Genomic DNA, 27,842 nt, shown 5'->3' with positions numbered 1-27,842 from the left:
GAGTAATATAATGAGTTGCTCACGTAACTTAGTGCTACTGACTTGATTTGTGCTAAGGTGCAGTGGTTTTTATACATTGTTGTTTTCCATCATCACTGCAAAGCTGACCACAGTAGGAAAGGCAAATAACATCTTGTATTATTATGAGGATATTTTTTACTTAAGGAACCTCTTTCCTCATAGGATCATTGGGGACCCCCAGAGATCCATGAACTACACTTGGAGAACTGCTAATGTGGAAGAGAGACCACTGGGTTTAATAATTAGAAGACTTAAATTTGAAGCCTGTTCACCATTTTTTATTCTTATGATGTTAAACTTCATTTCTCACAGTTTCAGTTATTTTGCCTTGTGTTTTGCTTTTGTGTTGCTTGAGTTACAATTGCTAAATTATGAAAAGCTCTAAGTATAACTTGATGCTATTTCTAAATGAGTATCTGTTCTAGCCGGTTTGGTTTACTTGTCAGTCATGAAAACAGTAAACACTCTAGTTTCAAAGAAGAAATTTAATACAGGGGAATAGGTTCTTAAAAAAAAAAAAAAAAGACCCACTGGAAGCACTGGAGGAGGGATCTCTAGCTCAGCCTTCTAAAATGACTTCCATATTCTTGCATGACAGGCCAGCCAGGGAAACTACTCCCTCTGCCAGTCAGGAAGCTAGGGAATTAGGAGGCTGCCTGTTGGACTGTAGAGCACAAGCACATGGCTCTGTAGCTGCAGCCCGGGGAACACGCTGCCAGGATTAGGTAACTGCCGCTAAGCCACGCCTGGACACTGGAATGCAGAGTCTAGTTACCACTTCTAGTCTATCTCGTGATGTCCCTGAAGCTGGGAATTGGATATTGGATTGATGCTGTGGAACAGCCTGCATCTGTTTTATCATGCTGGAAAAAACAGCCAAAAACAGCAGGATAGTGGCTCCCACTAATTTGTGCCTTCCAAATCTCATACTAGTGCATCCGATTGGTGGAACCTAAATTTTATCTAGAACCATAACTGTAAGTGAATCAGGAAAATAGGTTTGTTGTTTGTTTTAATCTTTCCAGCTTCTGTATTTGAAGAAAGCACACTCAGCATTTGAGAGAATGGAATCTGAGGGCTAATTGATATTGTCCCTAAAACCTGTTTTTCTGCTTCTTTGTGATTTTTAAGTTATTTTCTTTAATTCCATTATTGTCTCTTTACTCACCAAAGTTCTAGTCATTATTTAATGACCAAAATAGTTCTCATTTTTATGAAGCCATTTCAGGCCTCTGTAGTCCTAGCTTCTTTACCATTATTTCAGCTGGAATGGATGACTACACCCATGTGAGACCCATCTACAGCTGTGATCTAGGTGGACTTGGATCTTGTAAACCAGACTTAGGAAACCATTGGCCTGCTGATACATGTCGGCATGCTCCATCATTTCAATTGCTGTATACCTCTGTTCTGCATTTTACTTGATTGAATTTTTGGACTCTGCTTATTACATTTTTATGAGATTTTACTATGCTCTCTGAGAGCATTAAAAAAAAATCTTCCATGGCCAACTGTTATTTTTAATGTTTTATATATTCTTAGAAGCTACTTTATTGGAGGAAAAAAGTGTAAATAACAATAGAAGTAGACTTTTGAAACTATAAATATACATTATATCTTACTAAGTATGAAATACTTTTTTCAAGTAGTTATATATAACCCTATAGCCAGATGGTAAAATGCAGGCACCTTATCTCCCGTCCCCTACCCCTTTTTATTTATTTCCCTCTTGGAAAATTCTAAGATTACAAAGAACAAAATAATTTTCACATGTCTCAATATAAATAAACAAAATATATATAAAACTTGGCTAAAATACCAACAAGTGTAATCCTAACTATGCAAAGATAGGGTAGTGACAGCTATCCTGTCTCTTTCTTATCCTGTTATTTTATAATCTTCTTACCAATGTGTTATGATCCGTCCTTGTTTAAATGATAATAGGGCTATTATTGACATCTTTTGGGTTAAAGAAATTGATGTATAATGGGGAACTGGAATAAAAAAGAATTTTTCTAAAGGTGATAGTTGTAGCCTTTAATGTTTGGAAAAAGAATATTTGAAGCATCAAGACTTTAATTTTATTTTAACAAAAGGAACTAGTGTTATTTGTATTTTTTTGTGTGTGAAAAGAAAACTTTTTTAAGTTAAAAGGTCTGCATGGTAGAAAATAGAAAGCTGAAAGATCCTTATACTTCTTTCTCCCATAACCCTCCTCATCAAAATTAACCACTGTTAACAGTTTTATACATTCTTCTAGACTTAAAAAAAAAAGTGTATATAAATAAAAATAAATAAATAAATAGAAATAAACCATTTTTGAGCGCTCAGTTAACTATTACACTTTGATAGGTAATATCTACCATTGTATGGATGAAATGTAATGTGTATGTATTTGGGTTAAGTTCAGAGAGCATAAATGTAAGTGTTTAATTATGTTGATTTAAATTTTTGTTGATAAAGAACCTGTTTTTAGCAGTCTTTCTGCTTACTAGTTTTTAATCAGAGACTTAGTAAATATTGAGATTCCTCTTTAATGAAAAATGCTTATCCTCTTATTACTTTAGGTGTGCTTTATAGAGAAGAACATTGTTTCAAAGTATAACTGATTTAAAATGTGTCTGCATTCTCTTCAGAGAGGCTCTTATACAGAAATAAGTTAATGCTGACTTTGATTTGAAAAGGTATATCGGGTATCAAATCTCCATGATTAGAATTACCTTTCATCTTGTTTAACTTTTGATTTTGAGAAAAATAGTTTTTGCTTTTCAGATGTGATTGATCTCACTGGAGATGATAAAGATGATCTTCAGAGAGCAATTGCCTTGAGTTTGGCGGAATCAAACAGGGCATTCAGGGAGACTGGAATAACTGATGAGGAGCAAGCCATTAGCAGGTAAAAACGTAATTTGTATAAAGTAGATGTAAGTACTATTTACAGTAGCAATAATAATTGGGTTTAATTAATTTTAAGAGGCACAAAGATACACTTTGCTATTCTAAATAAACTATTAATAAACTTCAGTATTGTTTTTATGTTTTATTTAACCAAAATTTTTATATTCTAGACCCCATTGCGTTTGAACCTTAGATTTTTAGGACTTTGGAGTGGCATCTTGGGGCATTGAATTTAGGTGTATATTTTAATTTTTTTTAATTTTCTTTTGTCACCCTAATCCCTTTTGGATGCATTGTCCGATTCAATTTATAGTTACTTATAGCAGGGGTCAGCAGACTTTTTCTGTAAGGGGCCAGTAGTAAATACTTTAGGCTTTGTTGGCCATATGGTTTCTGTTGTAGTCACTTAACTCTGGTGTTGCAGTGTGAAAGCAGCCATAGATAATACATAATTTAATGAGTTTGGCTGTGTTCCAATAAATCTTGATTTACAAAAACAGGCTGCCATCTGGATTTGGCCCATGGGCCATCTTTTGCTAACCTCTGATCTATAATATGATAGCATATTTATAGTTGTTTTTTTTTTTAAGAAATAGGCAAGATTCCAAGATGTGTGATAAAATGCATATTTTGATTTATTAACCAAAACTTTTTAGTTTGAAACAATTTGATCCACCAAAGGATCAAATAAATTTGATTTAAAAAAACCTTTAAACTATAACTATAATCTTCTGAACAACCCTTTGGAGGCAGTGGTAGCTTTATCTTACTGAATAAGAAATTTATCTTGTAAGAGGTTAAATGATTTTTCAGAGATACACAGTGAAGATGAGTCTTATGACTCCAGGGTTCTTTTTCCTTTAACGGAGTTGTTTGGTAACAGAATGTACCAGCTTTCTCAGATAATTTCCCTTGGCGCAGTATCGGTAGTATATTTCTTTCTAAGTAATCTGAGGTTACCGTATATTAGGAGATGTCTCAAAATGCTCTGTTTAGCAAAGGCACATGATTTTTCATAGCAATATTTTTTAATGTCTTTAAATATTACTTTGGAAACTGCTTTGTAAGATATTAAGGTATCTTAATTAAAATCCATTGTTCTCTTTATTTGTGGCTAGTATTATCTAATGCCAGTAATTTTAAATGAAAACCAAAAGTGCATACACTCTTTTTAGACATTTTAGTTAGGTTTATTTTGTGAAGGATTTGGAGAAATTATAAAGTTAGCTTTTGTCTTATAAAAATGGATTGGAATGAAATAATTGTCTTGAATAATTATAAAATTTGATAATACTTAAGCTTCGATGAGAAATATTTTAAACATGAAATACATTAGTTGAATTTGTATTTAAGGAGAAAGATGATCTATTATATGAGAAAGAAGTTATAAAATAGAGTATATACTATGATACAAATATTTTTGAAAGTGTATGTATGTTCTTGTGTATATGAATTTGTATTAGTATACAAATAGAAAAAAGTCTGGAGGCTTACGTACCAAATAATATTAGTAGTTCTACATCATGTGTTTTCTAATTAAAACAACATGTACTAATTAGAGAATAAGTAAAAAAAGAACTTTAAAGTCGAGGAATTAAGACTATTCCTAATCTTGATTACGTTCAGTATATGTTGCATATTTTTTAAGATAGTAATTTTTGTCCAAAATGGAAAAAAATTTCTTTAAGATAATGCACTTTTTTAGTTTTGATCTTTTAATTTTAATGTAATCTTAAAATAGTAAATTTGTTATAGATGATTTTATTATAGATAACATTATGGAGATTGACATATTGAAATATGATTTAAGATTTTACATAAAATTATACATTGTACAAGTAAAAAGTCATATTAATTTACTGTTGAAAATGTAATTTTTTTATTGGTATGTGTAGATTTTATAATAAACAGTTAACAAAAATGTTAAATGCAAAATGTGCAGTAAATAAACACATTAGAAATAAGAGAATATGAGAATTCTCATTAAACATTAGACAAATAAAAAATTCCAGTGGGTTTTATTAAGGGTTTGGAGTCTAAATTCGGTTTTATTAAGGGTTTGGAGTCTAAATTCAAAAGGGAAATGATGAATTTTTTAAGAAAAACATTTTTATTTTATGCTTAAAGTAAATTTAACAATTTACTCATTACCTAAGTTCAGATGACAAAGTCTTGCCAAGTAAAATCCTAGAATCACTTGACTGTGGTTATATTTCAGTAGACATACTTTTAACTTGAATTTATACATTTGGAATACTATGTTAATTGTGTATAATTGGAAGAGATAAAACCTATCTTTTCATGTCTTACAATCCTGTATTTAGACATCTGTAAATTTCATGGTAAAATTTTTTAAGTTGAACATATTTAAAGTATACGTCTTAATATTAATTACTCCTTAATGTCAGGATTGGATGTACTTTTTTATCATTATCTCTTACGTATCACTGCTCAAACAGGGAACAGGTAGAGTGTGGATACTTGAAATTTGTTAATAAACTGCCTGTGGTTGGTCAGTTTGTGTCTGGCATATTGTGAAAATCACTTGCCTCATGAAATAGCTTTGAATTATTTGGGTAGAGCTAGGGCTAGGTTCTAGATAAAATTGTTAGAAGGAGCACACCTCCAACTATTTCAAGAAATATAGTAGATGAAAACACATTTTGTAGTGGGAACAACCAGAATGTATTGTTTCTGTTGGGTATAAAATTTTTGTAAGATCTCTTGAAAGTATTACAGAACTGTTAAGATAATAGGGACTATAATCAGAATAAACCAAAGTGAAAGCAGGAACCCAAAGAAGTAAGCTTGGAACACTGAAATTCACTTTTTGACATGATGAAATATCCTTTGTGTATAAACTTGAACTTTGATTTTGATGTCCTTGTTGAATGTGGGATGTGGGGAAAAGGCAAATGTCATTGTCTATGTTAGATGGGGAGCTTTAATAGGAAATCATTTCCCTCATAAAGTGATTATGTCAGTGGATGACATTCACAATAAGGGTAAATCAGAAGTCTCCCCTCGCCAACCTCTAGAACACTGCAGAGATAGTTGCCTTGGCTCTGAGGAGTGCTGTTGGAGGTGATGAGATCTGTCCCTGAGAAGTGATACCATGATTGTGCAGCTGCAATTTGTATCACTTTCAAATAAAGTGGTTCAGTGAATCTCAACTTGCAAAAGAACTGAAAATATCTTCTGGAAATGAACATAGGAATTACTAAAGTGGAAAAGAAAGGAAAACAAAACACAGGTTTAATAGATTAGAAGCAGCTAAAGAACATATTAGTAGAATGTAAGATATATGAGAAGAAATTATCCAACCTGTAACAAATAAGATAAATACAGAGAAAGGTTGAACAACATGGAGAATAAAATGAGTACGTCTAACATTCATTAATTGGTGTTACAGTAGAGGAAGAAGTGGATCAGAGGCAAAATTTAAAGAGAGAATCACAGAATTTTTAGAAGTGAAAAGAAAACTTATTTCGCTAAGTCTGACAAATTTCAGAAAAATTAAGTAACCCACACTGTAATTCATTATAGTGATACTCCAGAACACTTAGGACTGAAACAGTCTTAAAAGTACTCCAAGAAAAAAGGTAGAGTTATCCTAAAATTAGTGAAAGTGACAAATTGACACATCAGCATCAGTAAGGCATATGAAAATAATGATTTTCAACAAATGGAAGGACAGTAACTATCAGAATTCTATACTCAGTAAAAGTGTGTGGTTTAGTCTCACCAGGGCATTTTTCTCTGTCATTAAGGCTCCACGATCAGTTCCGAAAGACGAAGATTATTAGTGTTCCTCATGTTTCCGTATCTAACGTCCCCTATACACACAGATATGCCGGGGTTGTACTGCCTCCACTGCTGCAAAATCCATGTGTCCCATTCTACTAGTTGTCACTTTACTTTTTTCCCAGTTATTTCCTTCTTGCACGTGACCTTTCATTCCGAAGGGCAGGTACGAGGGAAACAATAGCATTTTTATAAAATTTACCTCGACTCATTGTGCCTCCCACTTTGGCCTACATGGGCCACCGTAGAGGAACTGCGTGAGCAGTGTACTCAACCAAGTAATCATTATTTTTACACTCTAAGGCCATTCAGTCTTACAAGGAAATCTAGGTGTCTGAATTGGAATTAAGTTTGGGAGCCATCTGGGGGATTTACTAACCAAGACAATCTAGAGTGGCCATTAGGGAAACAAAAAAGCAACATGTCCAGCAATGGTTGGGGCAGAATTCTGAAGTTTTAAAATAGGTCTCTGTAGCTCTCACTCTTTTTATCCTGATTGTTAATCTTGGAAGCAGCCATGAGGGGAAACTGCCTTAAGATGTGTGGAACCAGAATAAGTGAGGGAGTCAATTACAAATCTTTTTAAGTTGATTTGTAAGGATAATTTTAAGGCTCAGTAATATCAGATGCCCATGGATGGTAGGGAGCATAGAGGTCCATGCAGTGCTTTGACTATCATTCCATTTTTGAGTGGCTTTTATGATAAAAGGTACATCATTGTCAGATCACAAGTTGTCTGGAAAAATTGAAAATAATGGAACATTAGTTTCAAGGGCCACAGAAGTGTGGCCAGAATTGGCTGATCAGAGTAGAACAGCAACACTGTAACTGGAAAAAGTGATAATGATGAGAAACCACTGATAGTCCCTAAGAAGGGACAATCCTAGAGTGAGGATTGGGAAGTGGTTGAACGTCCAGTGTAGTCAGTCTACTAGGAGTGGGCAAGAGCCACATCCAATACAATGCGGCCTTCCTCACCACAAGAAAAAGGTCAGCTTTTGGCAGGTGTTACATGTCTAGCATGCACTGGTAGCCTCTGTGTCAGAAACACAGAGTTCCTTCATTTGTAGTCAGTATACAATTGTGGGCAAGTTGCCTTATTGGATATGATAGATTGCTAGCACTAGTGATAATCTGTGTGGTACAAGTTTGACTGAGTCACCTAATTAGAGAAGAGCCACCACTATCCAACACTAAAATGAAAAAGACTGACAGTACCAAGTATTGGCAAGCATGCAGAGCAACTGGAAGTGTCATATAATGTTGGTTAGAGTGTATACTGGTATAGCCATTTTGGAAAACTGGGAATTTCTAATAATACTATTCTATGACTTAGTATTTCCACTCCTGGATATAGACCTTCGAGAAAGGAGTGCATAGTGCCTTTATTAATAATAACTAAAACCTGTAAGCAACCAAATATGTATAAGAGCAGGTTGGTAAACAATAGTATATTCACATGGTGGAATACTAAGCAATGTAATAGAAACCATTTTCTAAAAACATTAAACATTTTTTAAAAAATGTGAAGGGATCCGCAGAATAACACGTTGAGTGAAAAATATTTGACACAAAAGAGTAACTGCTGTGTGATTCCATTTATGTGATATTTAAGGACAGGCAGAAGTAATTTATGGTATCAGAATGTTGATTATCTGAGGACTGGACAGGACACTGTTGAAAAAGGATATAAGAAAATTTTCTGGAATAATAGTAATTTTCTGTATCTTGATTTGCATGGTGGTTACATGGTAAAAATTTCACTGAACTATACATTTAAGATTTGTATATTATATCTCAATAAAATACTCTTATCAGGAAAAATGTATCTAGCTATGTTAATTGATAATCAACATTACAAAAATTATATTTTTTTATGTATAAGAAAGAATGATAAGGAGAAAATTTTAAAAAACTACCATTTATAACTCTAAACTATAAAGACCAGGAATAAATCTAATAAGAAATGTGCAAAAACTTCCAAGAAGAAAATTAGTAAGCATCATTGAGACACATTAATGAATATGGAAATAATTGGTAATATATTGTATTTCACAAATTGGAGGACTGAACCTTATAAAACTGGTCAGATCTCCTTATATTGACTTAGGAGTTTAGTGTGATCCCAGTCATAATACCAGTAGATTTTTGTTTTTTTAAGGAAATCCTCCCTTTCTTCCATCCATCCACCCTCCCTCCCTGCTATAATGCAATTTAAATAACAAAATAAAATAAGCAAAAAAAAATCCTCTAAATCAGTACAATAACATTTTACTGGGAACGTGAACATATACCGTAAGTGCTTTAAAGATTCAGTATAGTGTGTGGAAGGAAGAGAGACAGCAAAACATTTTGTCATCTTTCTTTATTGTTGAATGCCATGGTTATGACTAGTGTTGGGAAGATAAGGTGATTGTGGTTGGGGTTGGTTTTTGATTTGTGACGGTTGGGGTTGCCTTTCTTGGTGTGCTGCATTTTGTTAAAGCTATTTCTGAGCTCTGAGATTTGCAGTATGAACTCTCTCTCTCTCTACTGGCATGCCTTAATATCTGGAATGTAGCTATTGCATACTTTACACTGTAAAGTCTGGGTAGAATCATTGGCTTTACTTTAGTGAGGCCAGGGAAGGAACCCTTATGAGGATGTGGCTTTATAGAAAGTTTATATTTATTATGCTAGTACTGGAATATAGAAAGGGTCAAGGGCTTTGAAATGGAGGGCTCCTATTTGGGCTAGAGGTTGGACTTTTGCCCCAAAAACCCCCCCCCCAAAACAAAAAACCCCAAAGCGGTAGTAACATCTAATATTTTAATCACCCATTTGTTTCAAACACTTGTTTAGTCCTTAGTAGTTATGGTGCATGCTCTAGGGATGAAATAAGTCCATGTTCCTACCCTCCAGATGCTGGTGGGAGAGACTGATTAATAATTTTGTGCCATGTAATAAAGGAGTTTATAAAGTCCTTTAATTGAAAGAAGGAGATGATAAAAGGAAACCTACTGAAGCATGCTGTACGTCCCTGGTAATAATAATAAAAAAAAAAAATCTCAGTATATTATAAGCTCTAAATCAAGGAGCTCACAAAATCACGGCATTCTTTCATCCACCATTTTTTAGTACCATAGTTCTACCATACTATATTATGGTTAAAGAATATTATAATAAATCTACTTCTTTAAAATCCATACTTTTATTATAATACATCTACCATATGACTGAATTGTTATGTGCATATTTAATTTTATACATTTAATTATGTATATACACATGCCAAGAATAAATAGGATTTAGGAAGTGGCTACTTTTCAAAAATTTTCTATCTTAGGTCACTTTGAGGAGCATTGAGCATGTATGTATGTCTTGAGCCCTACTCAGTTATTAACAATTTGTACCTAATCTTACCTCTATAAGGAAAGGTGTATAGGAGTATTGGGGAGATGGTGTCTTTAGTTTATATCCTTGACTTTCTTTACCTCCCAGTTTCCTTTGTGGAATAGTATAACAAACTGCAGGGAAGCTGCTTGGTCCTAGAGGTACATTTGAGGCCATCCGTTCTCCCAAGAGTAGAGAAGGGAACTAAAACGCTTATGTTATTTCAGCACATTTAATGTAATGTTTCCATACAACATAAAAATCAAGAGGTATGCTTTCTTGGTGGGAGGGATCTGAAGAGAAGGATGTTAGAATTTCCTATATTGAAACATTAGAAAAATACTTCTGGTTTTTATAATCTTAACTAGATCTAGGATAAGAAGAATATATATCATTTCAGGGCTGTCTATATCATAGATTTGGGGTAGGTTGTTAACACTTTTGGGGAACATGAGACCTAGTTTTACTCAATGTGGTCTTGAGGCTGAGTCTCATTTTGTTATTAACTTTATGTGACATAAACAGATTTTAAATTTTGCAGACTGGGTGTATTTTGTAGAAATCAGGTATTCCTAAGTTTTCCATAACTAATGTCTGTGTGCCCCATTGCCTGGTCATGATATATGTGATCTGATGTGTTAACATTAAGAAGGGTTCATTTCTTATTAGTATTTTATTATGATTAGCTTAAAAATACATAATACTAGAGGATCATCCACCTAGGAGATTTAGGATTGAGTGTAGTTCTCCTTGACTTTTGACCAGTTTATACTTTTGGAATATACTGTAGAATCCTCTTTTTCAATGGTTATTGTACATGCCCAACAATGCTAGTCAATTGCTGGGTGCCTCTTCTATCTCTTACACATGACCACTGATGCTAGTTCTTCTTTCTTGTTAAGGGTATTGTTGCTGCTTTTCCCAGAACTCATTGCTTGTTTTAGTTCATTCACTTCTGATTACCAATGTAGAAATAAGGTTCCTTTATTTATACCCCTTAATACACATATGTTACAAAAGGAACAAACTTTTCAAATGAAAACACTCCCATTTATAAAGTCAATAAATAGATACCTTTTTATAGAAAACAGATTTTGGTGTTATATTTACCTTTTGTTATAGTTACCTTTTGTATACTATGTGTTAACTTTTCTCTTTTGAAGTATCACCTTGTACAAATTTAATTTCTCCCAGTTTATTGTTGTTGTTGTTGTTGTTATTGTTATTATATTATTGCTGAACTCTGTACAACTTGAACAGTAGGAAGTCTCTCAAGTTGCCTTATCTCCCTTTTATGTTCTTAAAAATTTGTTTCTGGTAACAGTGGGATGTTCTAGGTGAATGCTGATTTTTTTATGCCCCAACTCATCTAGATACCTTCCAAGGAGTTCTGGTATCTTTTGTGGTAAGTGATGTAAGAGAAAAAGCCGCCAGAGGTTCAGGTTGCATGTGTGAAATTGGTATTTGGGCAAAGAGTGCTGCTGCTGATGTTGGATTACTCCTTAAAATGACAGAGGTGTAAACTGTTTATTTTTACATGTGAGTTTACTTTGATATTTACATTTTAATGTATCACGTTTCCTGTTTTCTTTTTCAGCATGTGGTTTTACTGATTCCCAAAGAAAGACTTTATCTTATATTCACATAAGTTATTTTAAGTAATAGTTTGGAATCTAATGCATTGAATCTAATCTCATGTTATAAAGTTAGGGATGAAAGAATAATTTACTTTTCCCTCATGATTAAGGAAGATAGCTATGTTATTTTCATATTAATGTGATAGAGCAAAATCTTTAGCATAAAGATGGTGTAGCACAAATGCAGTTTTCTCAAAAAGCCAAGAAGTTAAAAGACTCACTTTTGCTCAGGTTTTTATAATGAACACAAAACGGAGTGAGATAACCTGGCTATTATTTATGCTTATTTAGAATAGTAAGTAACACATATCTTGAGCAGGCAAAATGCATGGTTAGTCTATCTGTGGGAATCAGGCTTTTCCAGCATGTTGTTACATGCTTAAAATTAAGAAAAATACCACTAAGCAAAGTAGCACACTCTTGCCGTGTTAGTTGATGTATTTTCAGATATTCTGTAGGTGAGTTGATTTTTAAGAGGTTAATCTTTTATTATTCTTATATGTAGATATTTATTTAGCTAGGCTTTTCCCTAGGCAGACTTTTGGATAAAGAAGTGAACATAGAAATATTCTCTTCATTCAGCTGTCATAGAATTACAGATCTCTAGAACTAAAAGGAACCATAGATTAACTTAATCCTTTTTTATAGAAAAGGAAATTAATGGTTAGAGAAGTAAAAGTGCAGTTTTTTCAGTTTTTTAATGTTTTCTTGATGATTCAAAGTAAGTGTTATAAAAACTAGTCATTGTATTGTAAATATGTATTTAATACAGCGAAACTTACCTAGGTGCTATAGTCCTGGCACTAAACCTCTCCTCTAATTTGTTGAAACATAATTTAACATTTTTAATATGTAATACTGTCTTTATGTGTTTGAAATTGCCTTTTTCTGAGAATAAAAGGCTGCATATCTCTTGATTTGTTGGCATTGCCACTGCTGTGTTCTTAAAGAAAAGTAACTTCCACTTGAGTAAATTTAGCATTAAATATTACTTCCCCAAATATATTATCCAGAGCTTAATTAATTAAAATCCTTAGTTTATAGTATGCTATTTCCTAGAATATAGACTAAATTAATACTGTATTTTTTCCCCATCATTTTCTCCCCATTGCTTAAGGGTTCTTGAAGCCAGCATAGCAGAAAATAAAGCATGTTTGAAGAGGACACCTACTGAAGTTTGGAGGGATTCTCGAAACCCTTATGATAGAAAAAGGCAGGACAGAGCTCCTGTTGGACTAAAGAATGTTGGCAATACTTGCTGGTTTAGTGCTGTTATTCAGGTAAGGATCTTTATGCACATCTTACCTGGTGGGTGTGACAGCAGTGGAAAGTGGGTTGGACTTGTGTTTCTTTTTTTAGTCGTGTACTTTAAAACTGCAGACAAGGTTTTAATATGCCTTTCTGTCTAATGAACCATTTGGGGATTGCAGTATTCCCACCCACGCACCCACCCTTTGGTTTCTCACTCCCAGTATGGAGTTTTAATGATAGAACACTACTTATGCTTTATTTGGAATTAATTTCTCATCTGCAGTTAATTTCTCCTCCATCCTTACTGTTAGGAATTGTTGTCAGATTAGAAAGAAAAATATTACTGTGTGTAAATCTCTGCAAATTTAGGGAAGGATGTAACCAAGATGTGAAACCAGAACTGGTTTTTTTTTTTTTTTGTGAGTCAGATCAGATTTATTTGTATATAATAGAAAATGACATTTAAGAATTATAGTCATTTAAATACTATTTTTACGTAAGAGGACGTTTTAGTTGAGAGGAGAATAGATTGACAAATTCTTAAGGCATATGTGAGACTGATGTAAAAAATAAATACTGATAAGTCAAGAATAACATTTCTCTTCCTAACTTGGAAACGCCTTAATGAAATATTTCTTGAGCCCCTTATTCGAAAATGAAAAATGCTTGTATACGTAGGTATCTGTCATCTTCTCAATGTGGACTAGTTTTTATTTTTTAAACTCTTTCTTGTGTTATGAGTAATTCTTTACCACTCTCAGATATTGAAAATGATATCCATCAGATTTCAAAACCTTAAACAATCTCCTTAAATAAAACAATCTATGAATAATAACATGCTCTTAATTATTTTAAGTAATAATTTAGGAAAATTAATATTTGTGTTTATGTTTCTAATACAGCTGAATTGTAGCTTATTATTTAGTGTTTCTGATGAGTCCTTTTTAAATATCTTCATTTTGTAACTTTCTAAACCTATGTGATGGTGTAAACTGTCATAATATACCACTTTCGTATGATACTAAAGCAACTAACAGATTATTTAGTTCATTTCTACAAGGTTGCTAATTGTGCTCTCTAGGCGATTAGTCTGTAATTTAAACTTCTTTTCTACCTCAATGTTAAAATGTCCAACTTTTTTCTGCCTTTTTGCTTCTGGCAAATAATATTATACAGTTTGATTTCCTTTGATTTTCCTGGATTTATGCTTCACTCTTTAATAACTGTGGTTATATTATAATAATAATATTCTATTGCTGGTTGTTTTCCAGGCTATTAAAATATTGAGGAATACATAGATTAACATAAATTTGTAATAATATTTTTGTTCCTGGCCTTGAGTATGTATGAATTATTCACTTACATGCCAACAACATCTCAAACTTTGTTATCTTAGATTCTCTTAGATCTTCTTAATAGGCTATCTTGGTTTACTTTACTTGCACTGTTAGAAAGGGCTTCTACATTTTATTGTTCAATCTAAATTTCATAGTTGAGGCATCATTTTAAAATATGAAGCACAATTTCAAGGCTGTGAATCTGAGTGTTCATGAATACACTTTGTTGCCTGTATTTGGACAGGTAGATTCTATCTCTGTACTAGTATGGCGAGTAGAAGAGGCTCACTGATTAGAGGGTTAGCTTTGTTATACTTGTTCCTTTAGGTACCAGAACCTAAGTATTTTGGGAGAAAAGGAGAACAGTATGTCAGAAAGGGACTATAAACAGAAGATTGTACAGAAAATGGCTTACGTGATCGTCTGGACGCCAGCAGTATTAGCCTGTCTTTAGATTGGGCATCAACCTCTTACTTGGTCAGGACTATTTTTATCCTGTTCAAATGGAACTTTTGTGTAGAAGGTACTAATTGGGCTGCTTTTTCCACGAGGATGTCAGCAAATTAGGTAGTTACTCATAGGTATATATTCTCCTCTCTAGTTTGCGGTGTTGAGTTCAAGTAATCCATGGATTTCTCATGATGACCCTTAGCACCATTCCCATTTGGATGCCTCTAAAATGCTCAGAAGTAAGGTGCTCATACTTCTCAGTTAGCCTGGTACAGTCCCAGTTTACTCCCGTTGTCTATCAGTGACTGTTAATTGGTCTTAAAGCCCTCTTTGATACTTAGAAGGGTTGGGATAATAAACTATGTGATTGCTTATGCATAAAATTATGAAACTCTAGGTTGACAAAAATACAGGCATCTTGAGGGCAGAGAGCAACAACTTCTAGGTTGTTGTTCTATGCCAGTGTACAGTGGAGTGTCTGGTATGTTGGAAGAGCCCTTTAAGTGAGTGAATGAATGAATTATAAAGGAGCATGTATCATCTATGGTGGTATTAAGGTGCTTCTGTCACTCACTCTAATGAAGTATGGGATTCAAAAGATGCCCCAAGTTTTCAAAAAATTTCAGAATATCACTTAACATGTTCATATGTGATGCCATTCCATTTTTTAAAAATCCACCAAGAAGAATTTATCTTGCTTTTCCTTAGTCTCCTTCATCATAGAGAGTTTATCTCTCCCTTTGCTCTCTTGTCATCACTCTTTTTATTTTCCACAAATTATGTGTTTAAATTCTCATCTTCCATTTAGCTGTCTGGTATTAACTAGAGTTTAGCCAAACTTTAACAAGTGTTCTTCAAAATTCACAGTAGGAACTTTGGACTGAATGAAAGGATACTTGTTTTCAAAACGTCTGACTTGACTCACAAACACAGTTTAGGCAGTAGTGACAATTATCCTTTCCCACCCCTTTGAAGGAATATGTTGACTAATACTACTATGACTAATTTAAGGTACAGAGTGTTTGAGACTTAAAAAAATTAATTTATGTGATTTGTCGTGATAATCCATGGTCACAAATTCTTTCGGTAATAGCACATTGTTATTTTAAGCCATCTACCTGGTCATATTTTGCTGAAGCCCAAAACAAAATAAAAGAAAAAGAAAACCAACTGTTTGAGGGGATCACATAGTCCTAAAGCAGTGAGGAATTTTGAGGCTATGCTCTGAGAGAACAGGATTTTTAAAGTAAGCTTTATATTTTGGGCTGATTTTATCTTTGAGGCAATTCCAGAAATGGCTGCTGAGTGACTGGAGAGCTAAGCAAGTTTCTCACAGACTTGGAGCCCTAGTAAACACCTGAGATTTTTAGTTAAATCCTAAAGGGCTTAAACCCAGGATTAACTGAGAGCTAAAAATAGGCCAAGCTTTATATTTTGTGAATCTTAGTTTGAGATTATCTCAGAATTGGTTGGATTAAGGTGGTCTGGGATTGCAGGTGGTCTCAGTCTTGCTGCTTGCCAGAAGGAAATGTAAACTCTGTTAGAAGATAATATTATCTCAAACTCTGAATTTTATCCGGTTTTTTTAATATGGTATTTACTGCTCAAATAGTCATAATTGATCATATCAGAAAATATGTCCAAAAGTTAAGAGAAAATTATAGGTAATTAGAAATACACCTACAGGGAAACCTGAAAATTGAATTATTAATTATATAACTATTAATATGCTCAATTAGAAGCCTGATTGAGAATTTTGATAGAAAACTAAAAACTATAAAAAATATTTTAGAACTGAAAAATATAATGAAGTTAAAAAAAATCAGTGGATGAGTTTAACAGTGCGTTGAGTATTAGACAACTGGACAGTTAGTCCAAAGGACATTTTCAGACTAAAGTCATGAAATACAGATGAAAGCATATGAGAAATATTATGGACATGGTGTGAATAGTACTAACATAGTTTATTTGTGGTTCCAGAGGCAGTCTAAAAAGAAAAGAGGACAACAACAATATTTAAAGAGATGACAAAGAATATTCCAAACTTGGTTAAAAAGGTCATGCTATACATTCAGGAAGAAATAGGAGCCAAGTATTATGAACACAAAGAATGCTGTGCCATGGCACATCGTAATAAAGCAGAAAAACTACAGACAGAAAATTCTAGAAGTAGTGAGATGGAAAAAATACATATCTCCTCTATGAAAGAGCAAAAATAGACTAAGAGTTGACTTCTCAACAGAAATACTATCTTTAAAGTGCTGGAAAAAGATATAACTGGCCATCTAGGACTTTAGCAAAAGTCTTTTAAAAATTTCTTAAAGAACAGTTTTCAGTCTAGCAGAAGCTGAAGTATTTCATTACCAGAATACCCACACAAGAGAAAATTCTAATAGGTGTTCACAGAGAAGGAAAATGTTTTCCAATGGGAGCTCAGAGCATGCAAGTGGGATTGAGATTCTCCAGATTTGTCACTATTCTCTTCTCTATTTAAATTCCTCATAAGAACATTAGAGTCCATACTTTGTCCCTCATACTTTGTATCCCATTGCTTCAGGACTCATTGCTGCTATTCTTCTACTATTCCACACAAAAAAAGGTGACTTCACAATTGCCAAATCTAAAGATTATTTTCCTACTCTTACCATATTGGAACATGGCATCCTTCAAACTTTGGTAATCTTGTCCTTATGAAATTTGCCAGTGATTCTTTGATGTACTTCAGACTCTTCTGTGGTACTGTATATCTTTGTTGAGAAGTCCCTGACATAGGTATGTTTTTAAGGCTCCACAGTTATTCTGATACTCAACTGTCTACTTGAAAGCCTTCTCTACTCCTTTTTTCTTCTGCGATCTCATACTCCTCACTTCCTTTACTATTCTTATCTTGTCTTTCTCCTAGCTCTTTTTTTCCTCTGGCTTTTAAGTGTTTTATCTTTCTTAAGTTTCTGTTCTTGGCCTATTATTATTGTATTCAGATTATTTCTGATTTATAACATCTACTCTTATGGTTTTAACCTGCAATCACAAGATTGTACAGAGGCAGAGACTTGATATATTTTATTCTCTGCTACCTGTCGTGTTTCTGGTGTAAGTGGGTGCTTCATAAATACTTGTTAAATGAATGAATAAGTGAATTATCTCATGTGTTCACATTGTTTAATTAAGTATTTTCATATTACAATGACTAGTTTTATGGTTTTAACTTTCATATTTAGGTCTTTAATCCACATCTGTATCTGTATATCTATATCCAACTCTATTTATATATAGTGGACCAGTCTTCCCAACACCCAATTACTAAACAAAATCCTGTTTTCTCATTGATTTGTGGTGCCACCTTTATTTCTAGCAAGTTGGATAACCCATCTTTTACTAAGATTTAATACATTATCACCTCTTGGGAGTGATTTTCAAGCTTCATAAATTGACTCAGAAAGGAATACATAGTAAAATACTTTCCTCATACATATGTGTGTAAAATATCTCCAATGGAAATCTTACTAACAATTCCCTGTGGTAAAGACACTGTTTATGACATGGTTTGATATTTTCCATTATATTTTATTTATTTTTTAAAATAAGTGTTCACCATGATGCATTCTTGGGTTACAAGCTATAGTTTAAAAACATAGCTCCAGGAAACCATGGGCATCTTTCATATGCTCTCATTATATTCTACATGATCAATATTACTGTATCTTGGAGCTACATCATTATTGTTACATTTAAATATCTGTCTCCTTTCTAGTCTGTGTGTCTCTTTGACCATTAGAGTTAATACGTAATTTCTTTGTGCCTCTATCACCTAACATCTGGCCAATAAATGTATTTGTACTATATTTTTGTAGAATTGGTGCCTCTAGATAACTCATACTGAACATGTTGAAAAAATTCTTGACTTTGCATTTGTGTACATTTTATTTTGAGGAAACTGCTTAGGCAGATAGTAATTTAAAGAACTAAAACTTTTAATAATATATACAGTATTATTTTTTGAGTTGTTCATGTATAATTTTCTGCTTTGCAGTAGAGTAGATATTGTTAATGATCAAGAATGTTATGTCAAAATAAAAGAAATATGACTTTTTCTTAGGGAGAAAATAAGCCTTCTTGTGCTAGTGGGAATAATTCTGTGTATAAGTAGCCTAGTTGTCAAAAATAAATTGGTCAGACCACTCATTTTTATAGTTCTGTTTAGAATTTTCCATTTGGTTATCTTAAATTATTGTTCTTTTCCAGTCATTATTCAATCTTTTGGAATTTAGAAGATTAGTTCTGAATTATAAGCCTCCATCAAATGCTCAAGATTTACCCCGAAACCAAAAGGTAAAATTTTGAAAGATTTTTTTAAGCAGAGTTTATATGGTCTTATTCATTTACTGTGCTTAATTCTGGGACATTTACCAAATTGAATATGAAACAGTGTCAAATTTGAATGTCAACCCATTAATCTCAACTACTACAGTAACTTCCTATTCTTAGTCAGTATATTGTAAGTATGAATTTTTCTTTATCTGTGTGTCAGTAATAGACCAATTTTTGTCTCACTTTAGTAATTGCTTTTTTCTTTCAGGAATGTCAAATTTCAGTAAACTTTATAGGTTACCATTTTCAATTCCAGGTCTTTTCCTCAATTGTCTTCTGAAAAATTATGTGGAGATAAAAATTTTTTCAATTGTTTCTATAGATGAAGTCTTTAGAAGATTAGTTCTACACTGGCTGTCTTTGCAGTGCAGATCTGTAACTTCTAATACAGGCAATATAATGTGACAGAGAACGCAGACAGCAGGGCCAGCTCTTCTGGGTTCTGGCTGTGGAGCTAGAGCTAGTTACTTGATCTGTTTCTGCTTGGTTTCCTTATGTGAAAAGTGTAAATAGTAATAGCAATTATTTTATAGAGTTGCTGTGTGAATTAAATGAGATAAAACACATAAAGGACTTAGAAGTATCTGGTACATAGTAAGTACCAAGTGTCAGCTGTTGCTGGTTATTATACTGTTTATGTTAGCTTTTCAAAAGGTAGGACTGATTTGCATACAGAAATTCATACTTAATGAAAACATTAATTATAGAGATGATATGCTTAGGTGCAGGGCTTTGGTGATCTTGTCATAAAGAAACTGTAGCCCTCGAGGGGACTAGCTGCAAAGACAAAGAAGTTAAAGTTTTAGGTTTCAGTAAATTATAATATAATTTGATTTGTAATTGGCTTTTTCAAGCTATACTCTTTTTGTCTACTCAGTGTCAAACTGAAAAACAAGACATTTTTAAAAGAGAACCAGAATCACCTGACAACCTCTCATACTACAGAGAAATTAAGCAGATCCCTTTCAGTCATTACCATTTTTACATGAAACTTTTTGGACTGCTGCCTCTCTCTGTTGCAGTTTGTTAATTATAGTTCTTTCTTCTGATGTCTCAGTTGAAGTATATTTATAATTCATGTGGTTATTTAGAATTACTGCTTCCAATTTGTTATTCATATGTATCTTGACCTTTGCTTTTATGTTCCTGGATTTTAGTGCTTTACAAAGTTTTAATTTCTTTTATTCTTTAAAGTGTTGAATGAGACCATTCAGTTTTGTAATCTTACTTGAAAAAACAATTGTGATATCCATGCTTATGTACCAGAGCTGGTTTGGGGGTCATGAAAATGATCAGCAGAATACTAGAGACATGTATGAATCCAATCTTAGCATCTTTCTAGAGAAATTTATTCCTCACAGTGGAAAGGTCTGCATGTCTAGATATCCCTTTAGTTTAAGGAATTAAAGGAATCTCTACTTCTGTTCTGAAAAAGACACTAAATAAAGAATGCCACGCAGTTTTATGAAAGATTATTCCATAAATGAAGTTATTCTTTAATTTGGCATGGGAATAGCAATGGATACTGTATCTTGACATCATTGAAGCAAACGTGGGATTTATAGTTACCAGCCACTAATTGGTGTTACAATTCAATTCAGCTCAATTGAGGTGATAAAAGACAGGTTTTAAAAAGGTGTCAGTGTGACATTAGTACAAGTAGACTTTATGTACAAAAAAAGGTCTCCCTACATAGAGTATGATTTGATTTATATAAATTGCAGAACCATGATTGCCTGGGAATGATTAGGGAGGAGAGTGAGGGAATGAAGAAACTTGGGGGTGATGGATAGGTACATTATCTTGATCATGGTGCTATATTTATGGATGTATACATGTGCAAAGCTCAGAAATTGTGCATTTTCTAGTGTACAGTGTGTTGTACATCAGTTACATCTTGATAAAAATGATGAAGAATTGTGTTTGAATAGTTTCTATTTATGGTGGTATTTTCATAATTTAGCCAAGTACAGTAGCTGGTCTTAACAGGATTCACTCTTTTGCCTTTTGAAATTCAAGATTTTCTAGCCATAAGGGTTGGCTGAGAACAAAAATGTTTTATTATATTAAAGTATTTAACTTTTCACGTATACTTCTCAGAAGAATTTCACTTAATTTTCAAAATTCACTTATTTCATTTTTGTTACTTGGCAAGGAATGTCTCAAAAAACAGCATTGCCTTAGGTAGAGTGATTAATGAAGAAATTGATCTCAGAAAACTAAGGATATTTCTGAAACTATTTTGTGGATTAAATTTTTTAGTATTTATACTCCTTAAACCTATTTATGTGGGGCAATTGTTTGGGAGTAGTAAATACTACAGAAAAATCATGGACTAATTTTTATCTCATTTAAAACTTACATTTAACCTTTATCATCATAGGTGGAATTTATCATATTGATATAAAATCCATGTTTTCTATAACTTAGCATTTTTATGTTAGAATTTATGTACTTTCTGATTGTTGTGATGTGTGCATAGTTTTTAGATCAAATAATTATTTGGAATCCATTTTATTCCCTTACACCTATTTCTTAGGATATCTTTTAATTCATACTGGGAACAACTATTCCTTTATTAATTGATTATATTACTCTGGGCAGCAACTGTACATACACAGACACACTTACAATTTTATAATATTGAGAATGACAACTCTACAAACTTGGAAAAATTTCTAATGTTTAAGTAGTATATATAAGCTTTATCTGTTCAATTGTTACTTTAAGAACTAACTATAGTAAGAACTACTTGTCTGTTTTGTTACTATAGCATATTTCACTAAGGTATGTGGATTACATTCTTATATAAAGGTTTCTTCTTATTTTAAAATAAATTGTTGGTGATTGATAATATCAGGTTGTTTTTGTTCCTTCTGGAAGGTTCGGTTTAATTAGTCAGTGAGAATTGAATGCCTGCTTTGTATAGCGAAAAGTTGTGAGAGAGATATTAATGTTCTTGTCTTTGAGAAACTTACAGTTTATTGAGAAACAAAAGTGAGTTTTCATAGGAAAATTAGAAGGATGATACATTAGTCTAATATTAGGATCTAGTCTAATTACTTATTAGACTAATAGTAGTCTGATAATTAGTATTATCATGCAGCAGTAGCAGTTGGTGATTCATTGCTGGGTGAAGGACATTGATTTCAGTAGCTATGGAGTTTGGAGGCTCACTGACTTGGAGTGGCCTGCGATGGCTTCATGGAGGAGGAGGGCTTTTTGCTTAAATGGGTTTATTGAGGTAATGTACTTAAACAGTGCCTGGCACGTGGTTAACATTCATTGAATGCTGGCTCTTGTTATTGCTGTCCTCAGCAGCAGCTGGGCTTTGCTGAATGGAAAGGATTATAATAAATAGACTTGAATGAGAATATTTTTGGCTGGGTAATGACTTGATTTGCTATGAATATGTGGCATTTATGCTGAAGTTGTGAGCTTAGGCTGGATCCTCTGCTGTCTTCATATTTGTCTCTTCCTCCTTTCAGTCTCCTAGATGACACTGACACTCTATGATATAGGAGTGCTGGATTCATCCCTAATCTATGTCAGTTAAATTTTTGGTTACTTTTAAAATGAGTATCTGTTTACCAGTTTAATCTTCACTTAAAGATTTTTTCCTTTTTTTCCGATAGGAGCATCGGAATTTGCCTTTTATGCGTGAGCTTCGGTATCTGTTTGCACTTCTTGTTGGTACTAAGAGGAAATACGTTGATCCATCAAGAGCAGTTGAAATTCTTAAGGACGCTTTCAAATCAAATGATTCCCAGCAGGTAGCTTTGTTGTGCTTACTTGTTTATTAACTATTTGTATTTTTTTAACCTGATTTCTCCTTAAACAGTTCTTTCAAAGATAAATGACAGTTGAAGATGTTGTTTATCTTTATAAAAATAAGCTGGAACCACTTAAAACATTATTTGGAAGATTTACTTTTAAATTAAAAAATAGTAATAATCTTTAAAGTATGATAAATAAGCTTTAATTTATATTATACTTAAAATTAATAAGTGAAAAGAATAGGTAAAATTAGGACTTTACAAATGTGTAATTAAAAATTTTCACAAAGGTGTGGTCATCCAGTGTCGGTAATAGTATTACATGCTGTTGATACGCCTGTTTTTGCTGGCAGGAGGTAGATTTCCTTAATTACTCAGAAAAGGTTTCTGAATGACATTAACTTTGTTATTGTTTTATTTTCCAATCTTTATGTAGTGCTGTTTGGTTGCTTTTTATTAATTTCTTAAAAAGAATATTGTGAATTTTCCTGTAAAAATGAAAATGTCTATAAACAAACCAGCATTTTCACAGTAATTTGAGAAGTCAGAGAAATTATTAAGAAGGAAAACAGAAGAGATACAAAGAAAGTAGCAGATAGTAATAGCAACAGTGTTGGAAAAGATGACAGTGAAGTAATAGGCAGAAGAAAAAGACATTACTTGAGAAGAGATTTAAAAAGCCACTACATTTACAGTGTGGTTTGTGTACTACTTGGATGTGTATCTGTTAATGTGGATGTGTGTGTGGAAAGGGTGTTTAGGGGATTTTAAAAGATGTCTGATGTCTGCCACTGCCTTCCCTGTTGTTGCTTTTTTTTTTTTTAATTCACCCTTTATGGTAAAGATAAATAGCAAATAAGGTGGTCAAATCAGAATTTGCGTATATGTGTTTTCAGTCCCCCCCCCCCACCAACAATTTCTTCTCAAAAGTAGTGTGACAACTGGGAAACCTTTTTGTTTCTTGTCAGATATAACTTTGCAAAATTATAGAAGAGTACAGAAAGTTGTTTTAAGTATTATATTAATTTTCTAGGACAGCTGTAACAAATTACCACAAACTTAGTGATTTCAAAGCAATAGAAAATGGTTCTCTTATAGTTCTGGAAGCCAGAACTCAAAAGTGAAAGTGTTGGCAGGGCCATGCTCCCTCCAGTGGCTCTAAAGGAGAAATCTTTCTTGCCTCCATCATCTGGTGGCTCCTGGCGTTCCTTAGCTTGTGATTCTAGTCTCTCTCTTCGTCTTTACATGGCCTTTCCCCTGTGTGTCTATGTGCCTGCTACTTTTTCTTTTTTTTTTTTCTTGTAAGAATACCCATCATTGGATTTAGGGCCTACCTTAATCCAAGACGATCTCATCTTGAGAGCCTTACCTTGTTTCCATCTGCAAAGACTTTTATTCCAAATAAGTCGCATTCTGAGGTTCCAAGTGGACATACGTTTTCACAAGCCTCGATTTAACCTGCTACAGGTGATACCTCATACCAACCTTTGGTTCCTTTGTATGTCTTGAAACATTGGTGGACCATTTAGGATTTGGCACTAGAGGATGTTTATAACTGGCTCTTTGTGTTAAATTTAGTTGTCTTTAGCTGTATGGCTTTGGAGCAATTTGCTTAAGCTTCCTAGACCTTAGTTTCAGCATTTTAAAGGTGAAAATGTTGGCCCAGATACTTGTCAAAAAATGTCTAGCTGGAAAAATATATGATAATAAGTTTATTTTATACTCAGGGCTATTTTAATAAAGGCAAATTGCTTACACTTATTTGTCTGTCTTTAGGCAGTCTTAGCAAGATTGATTTATCCGTCTCCTGTCCTGGGCCACAGATTCCGTGTAAACCTATTTTCTGTGTTCCAGTTTAGATTATAAAAAGAATTTTATGGTAGAACAACTGTCATTGCCTATTCCTGTTTATCTGCATCAGGTGAGCTAGGACCAAAGGAAGGGATGGCAAAGGTAAAGTATGTGCTGGTTCTGAACGAGGCATCAATGTGACGTTCATGAGGTGGTGGACTGGATAGTCAGGAAGTCAGTAATTGACTGGACTCAGTCTATCCATGTTAACAGATATCTTGGTAGAATTGGATATGGCTTAAAAAGTTGTGTGTAAAAGTTAAATTGAGAAAATTAATTGTTGAAAAGCATGTATGCCCTCCAAGAAAGAAGCCAGTAATAAATCTTTATATAATGAAGAACTCTTTGGTAATATGGGTCCTTCATTTTATACAGATTCATTACAGAGCTCTTTTGGGGGATAGTTATTTTTTTTTATAAATCTTATTAGTAAGTTTGACTTTATATATATTTCCCCCTTAAGAGAAATTACATGATTGTCAATATAACGCTTTTCTCAAATACTGATGTTATACTCTGGTGAAGTTACAAGTATTTCTTGTATTTGATGTGAAATATTTCATATGATACCTTTGTGAGGAATCAGTTAATTATGCATTTGAAATGACTAGCCATAAGTTTTATTTTGCAGTATTTATTATTTTTATTGATAGGCTCAAACATAATCAACCCTTTTTTTCTCCCCCACAGCAAGACGTGAGCGAATTTACACACAAATTATTAGATTGGTTAGAAGATGCCTTCCAAATGAAAGCTGAAGAGGAGACGTAAGTTACCATGAAATTTAGTGATGGGGTTAGGAGAGTGATAAGTAACACTCATCTTTTTCCTCTTATGTGTTCAGTGTCAACAGAGAAGAAAGAATCTGAGTTAAATGCATAGAAACCCAAATGTTATCCATATTATTGGCTAGCTCTTTGGAATTTGTGGCCACAGATGCTAGGTAGCTTTAGATTTCCACTATAAGATCAGAATCTAGTGAGAAAGATCTAAGAAGTGATCTCTGAAAAAGCTGATCACATATGCTCAGTTCTTTACCTTAGACACAACAATCACGTTCCACGAAGAGGAATGAATGGGTTAGTGGTAGGGAATGGTAACCAGGAGTGGTGATTCTGATGAAGTCTTTACATGGAATCAGTCATGAAGACAGAGGTGTGAAGTTTCTCTTCAACATTCTTTTGCTTCTTATTTTCTACCTATTAGGTTGAACCATTAAGACTGGTTATTTAAAATACATGGCAGACCTCCTTAAGGAAAGAAATCCACGCACTTTCAGGATGAGTCCTACTCCCATTCTCATGAAGCCGCTCTCCTAATATCAACCTTTGGTTCCTTTGTGTGTCTTGAAACATTGGTGGACCATTTAGGATTTGCCACTAGAGGTTCTGATGTGATTCTGCATGATGCAGTACTTAAAGTAACACCTAGACTACAGGCAGAAACCCAAGGCTGAAAATTCTCCACCTTCTCTTTTTTCTGTTTTTATATTTATTTGTTTGTTTTTCTTCCAATTTTATTGAGATGTAATTGACATACACCATTGTATAAGTTTAAAGTGTACAGCCAAATGCTTGAGTTACATACATTATGAAATGATTACCACAGTAAGTTTAGTGAACTTTCATCACCTCAGATAGAAAATATAAGAAAAAGAAAAAATATTTTTCCCTGTGATGAGAATTCTTAGAATATATTCTCTTACAATTTCATCTATAAAACGCAGCAGTATGGTTAATTATATTAATCATGCTGTACATAACAGCCTCAGTTCTTATTTATCCTGTAACTGGAAATTTGTACCTTTTGTTTTTACCCTTTGTCATATACAACAATATTAGATTATTTTTGAGTATATTCCCCATGGTGTACATCCCAATGACTCATTTACTTTGTAACGACGTTTATACCTCATAATTTCCCTTACCTGTTTTACTCATTCCCCACCCCCTTCCCTTCTGGTAACCACCTGTTTGTTTTCTATATTACTGTTTCTGTTTTGTTATATTTCTTAGATTCCACATATAAGTGAACTCATATTATATTGACTTAGGTCACTTATATTACCCTCTAGGTCTATCCATGTTGTCACAAATGGAAAGATTTTATTCTTTTTTATGGCTGAATGACACTACGTAGTATATATATACCACATCATTTTTAGCCATTCATCTATAAATGGGTACTTAAGTTGCTTTTATATCTTGGCTATTGTAAACAGTGCTTCAGTGAACATAGGGTTGCATGTATTTTTTTGAATTAGTGTTTTTGTTTTCTTTGGATAAGTACAAAGTGGAATTGCTGGATCTTACGGGTAGTTTGATTTTTGATTTTTTGAGGGAACTTCATAGAGTTTTCCATAGTGACTTCACCAGTTTACATTCCCATCAACAGTACATGCAGGTTTCCTTTTCTCCACATTTTTAACACTTGTTGTTTGTTATTTTTTTAATAGCCATTCTGACAGGTGTGAGGTGATACCTTGTTGTGCTTTTGATTTGCATTTCCCTGATGGTTAGTGATATTGAGTATCTTTTCAAGTGTCTCTTGGCCATCTATATGTCTTCTGTGGAAAGATGTGTATTCAGCTCCTATGACCATTTATTAATTAGTTTTGGTTTTTTTTGAATTATATGAGTTCTTCGTATATTTTAGGTACTAACCGCTTATCACGCGTATCATTTGCAAATATCTTTTCCCATTCAGTAAGTGGCCTTTTCATCTTCTTGATAGTTTCCTTTTCTCTGCAGAAGCTTTTTAGTTTGATGTAGTCCCATTTGTTTATTTTTGCTTTTGTTTCCCTGCCTGAGGAGACGTAATCAAAGAAATATTACTAATAAGATTGATGTCCAAGACCATACTGCCTATGTTTTTTTCTAAAAGTTCTGTGGTTTCAGGTAGTCTTTAATATATTTTGAGTTTATTTTGTATGTGGTATAAGAAAGTGGTTTAGTTTCATTCTTTCACATGTAGCTGTCCAGTTTTCCCAGCAGTGATTCTTTGACTATATTACTCTGAAATCCCTAGTTCTTCCTGTCAAATCTATCTAGATTTTCTGTGTGCACTTCTTGCGACTC

General features: G+C 33.4%; 1 protein-coding gene across 1 annotated transcript in view; it reads left to right on the top strand.

The window, feature by feature from the left end:
* Positions 1 to 27,842, top strand: part of USP25 (ubiquitin specific peptidase 25) — a 121,266-nt gene that overhangs the window by 31,538 nt on the left and 61,886 nt on the right. The window contains 5 exon segments of the mRNA XM_032477331.1: positions 2,794 to 2,917; positions 12,850 to 13,012; positions 19,013 to 19,099; positions 22,774 to 22,911; positions 25,456 to 25,532. Coding sequence (XP_032333222.1) covers positions 2,794 to 2,917; positions 12,850 to 13,012; positions 19,013 to 19,099; positions 22,774 to 22,911; positions 25,456 to 25,532 — 589 coding nt within the window.

Source organism: Camelus ferus, chromosome 1, assembly GCF_009834535.1.
Source record: "Camelus ferus isolate YT-003-E chromosome 1, BCGSAC_Cfer_1.0, whole genome shotgun sequence".
In the NCBI taxonomy this organism is placed as follows: domain Eukaryota; kingdom Metazoa; phylum Chordata; class Mammalia; order Artiodactyla; family Camelidae; genus Camelus; species Camelus ferus.
The sequence above is the reverse complement of the archived record's forward strand: the minus strand, read 5'-3'. Positions and strand labels throughout refer to the sequence as shown.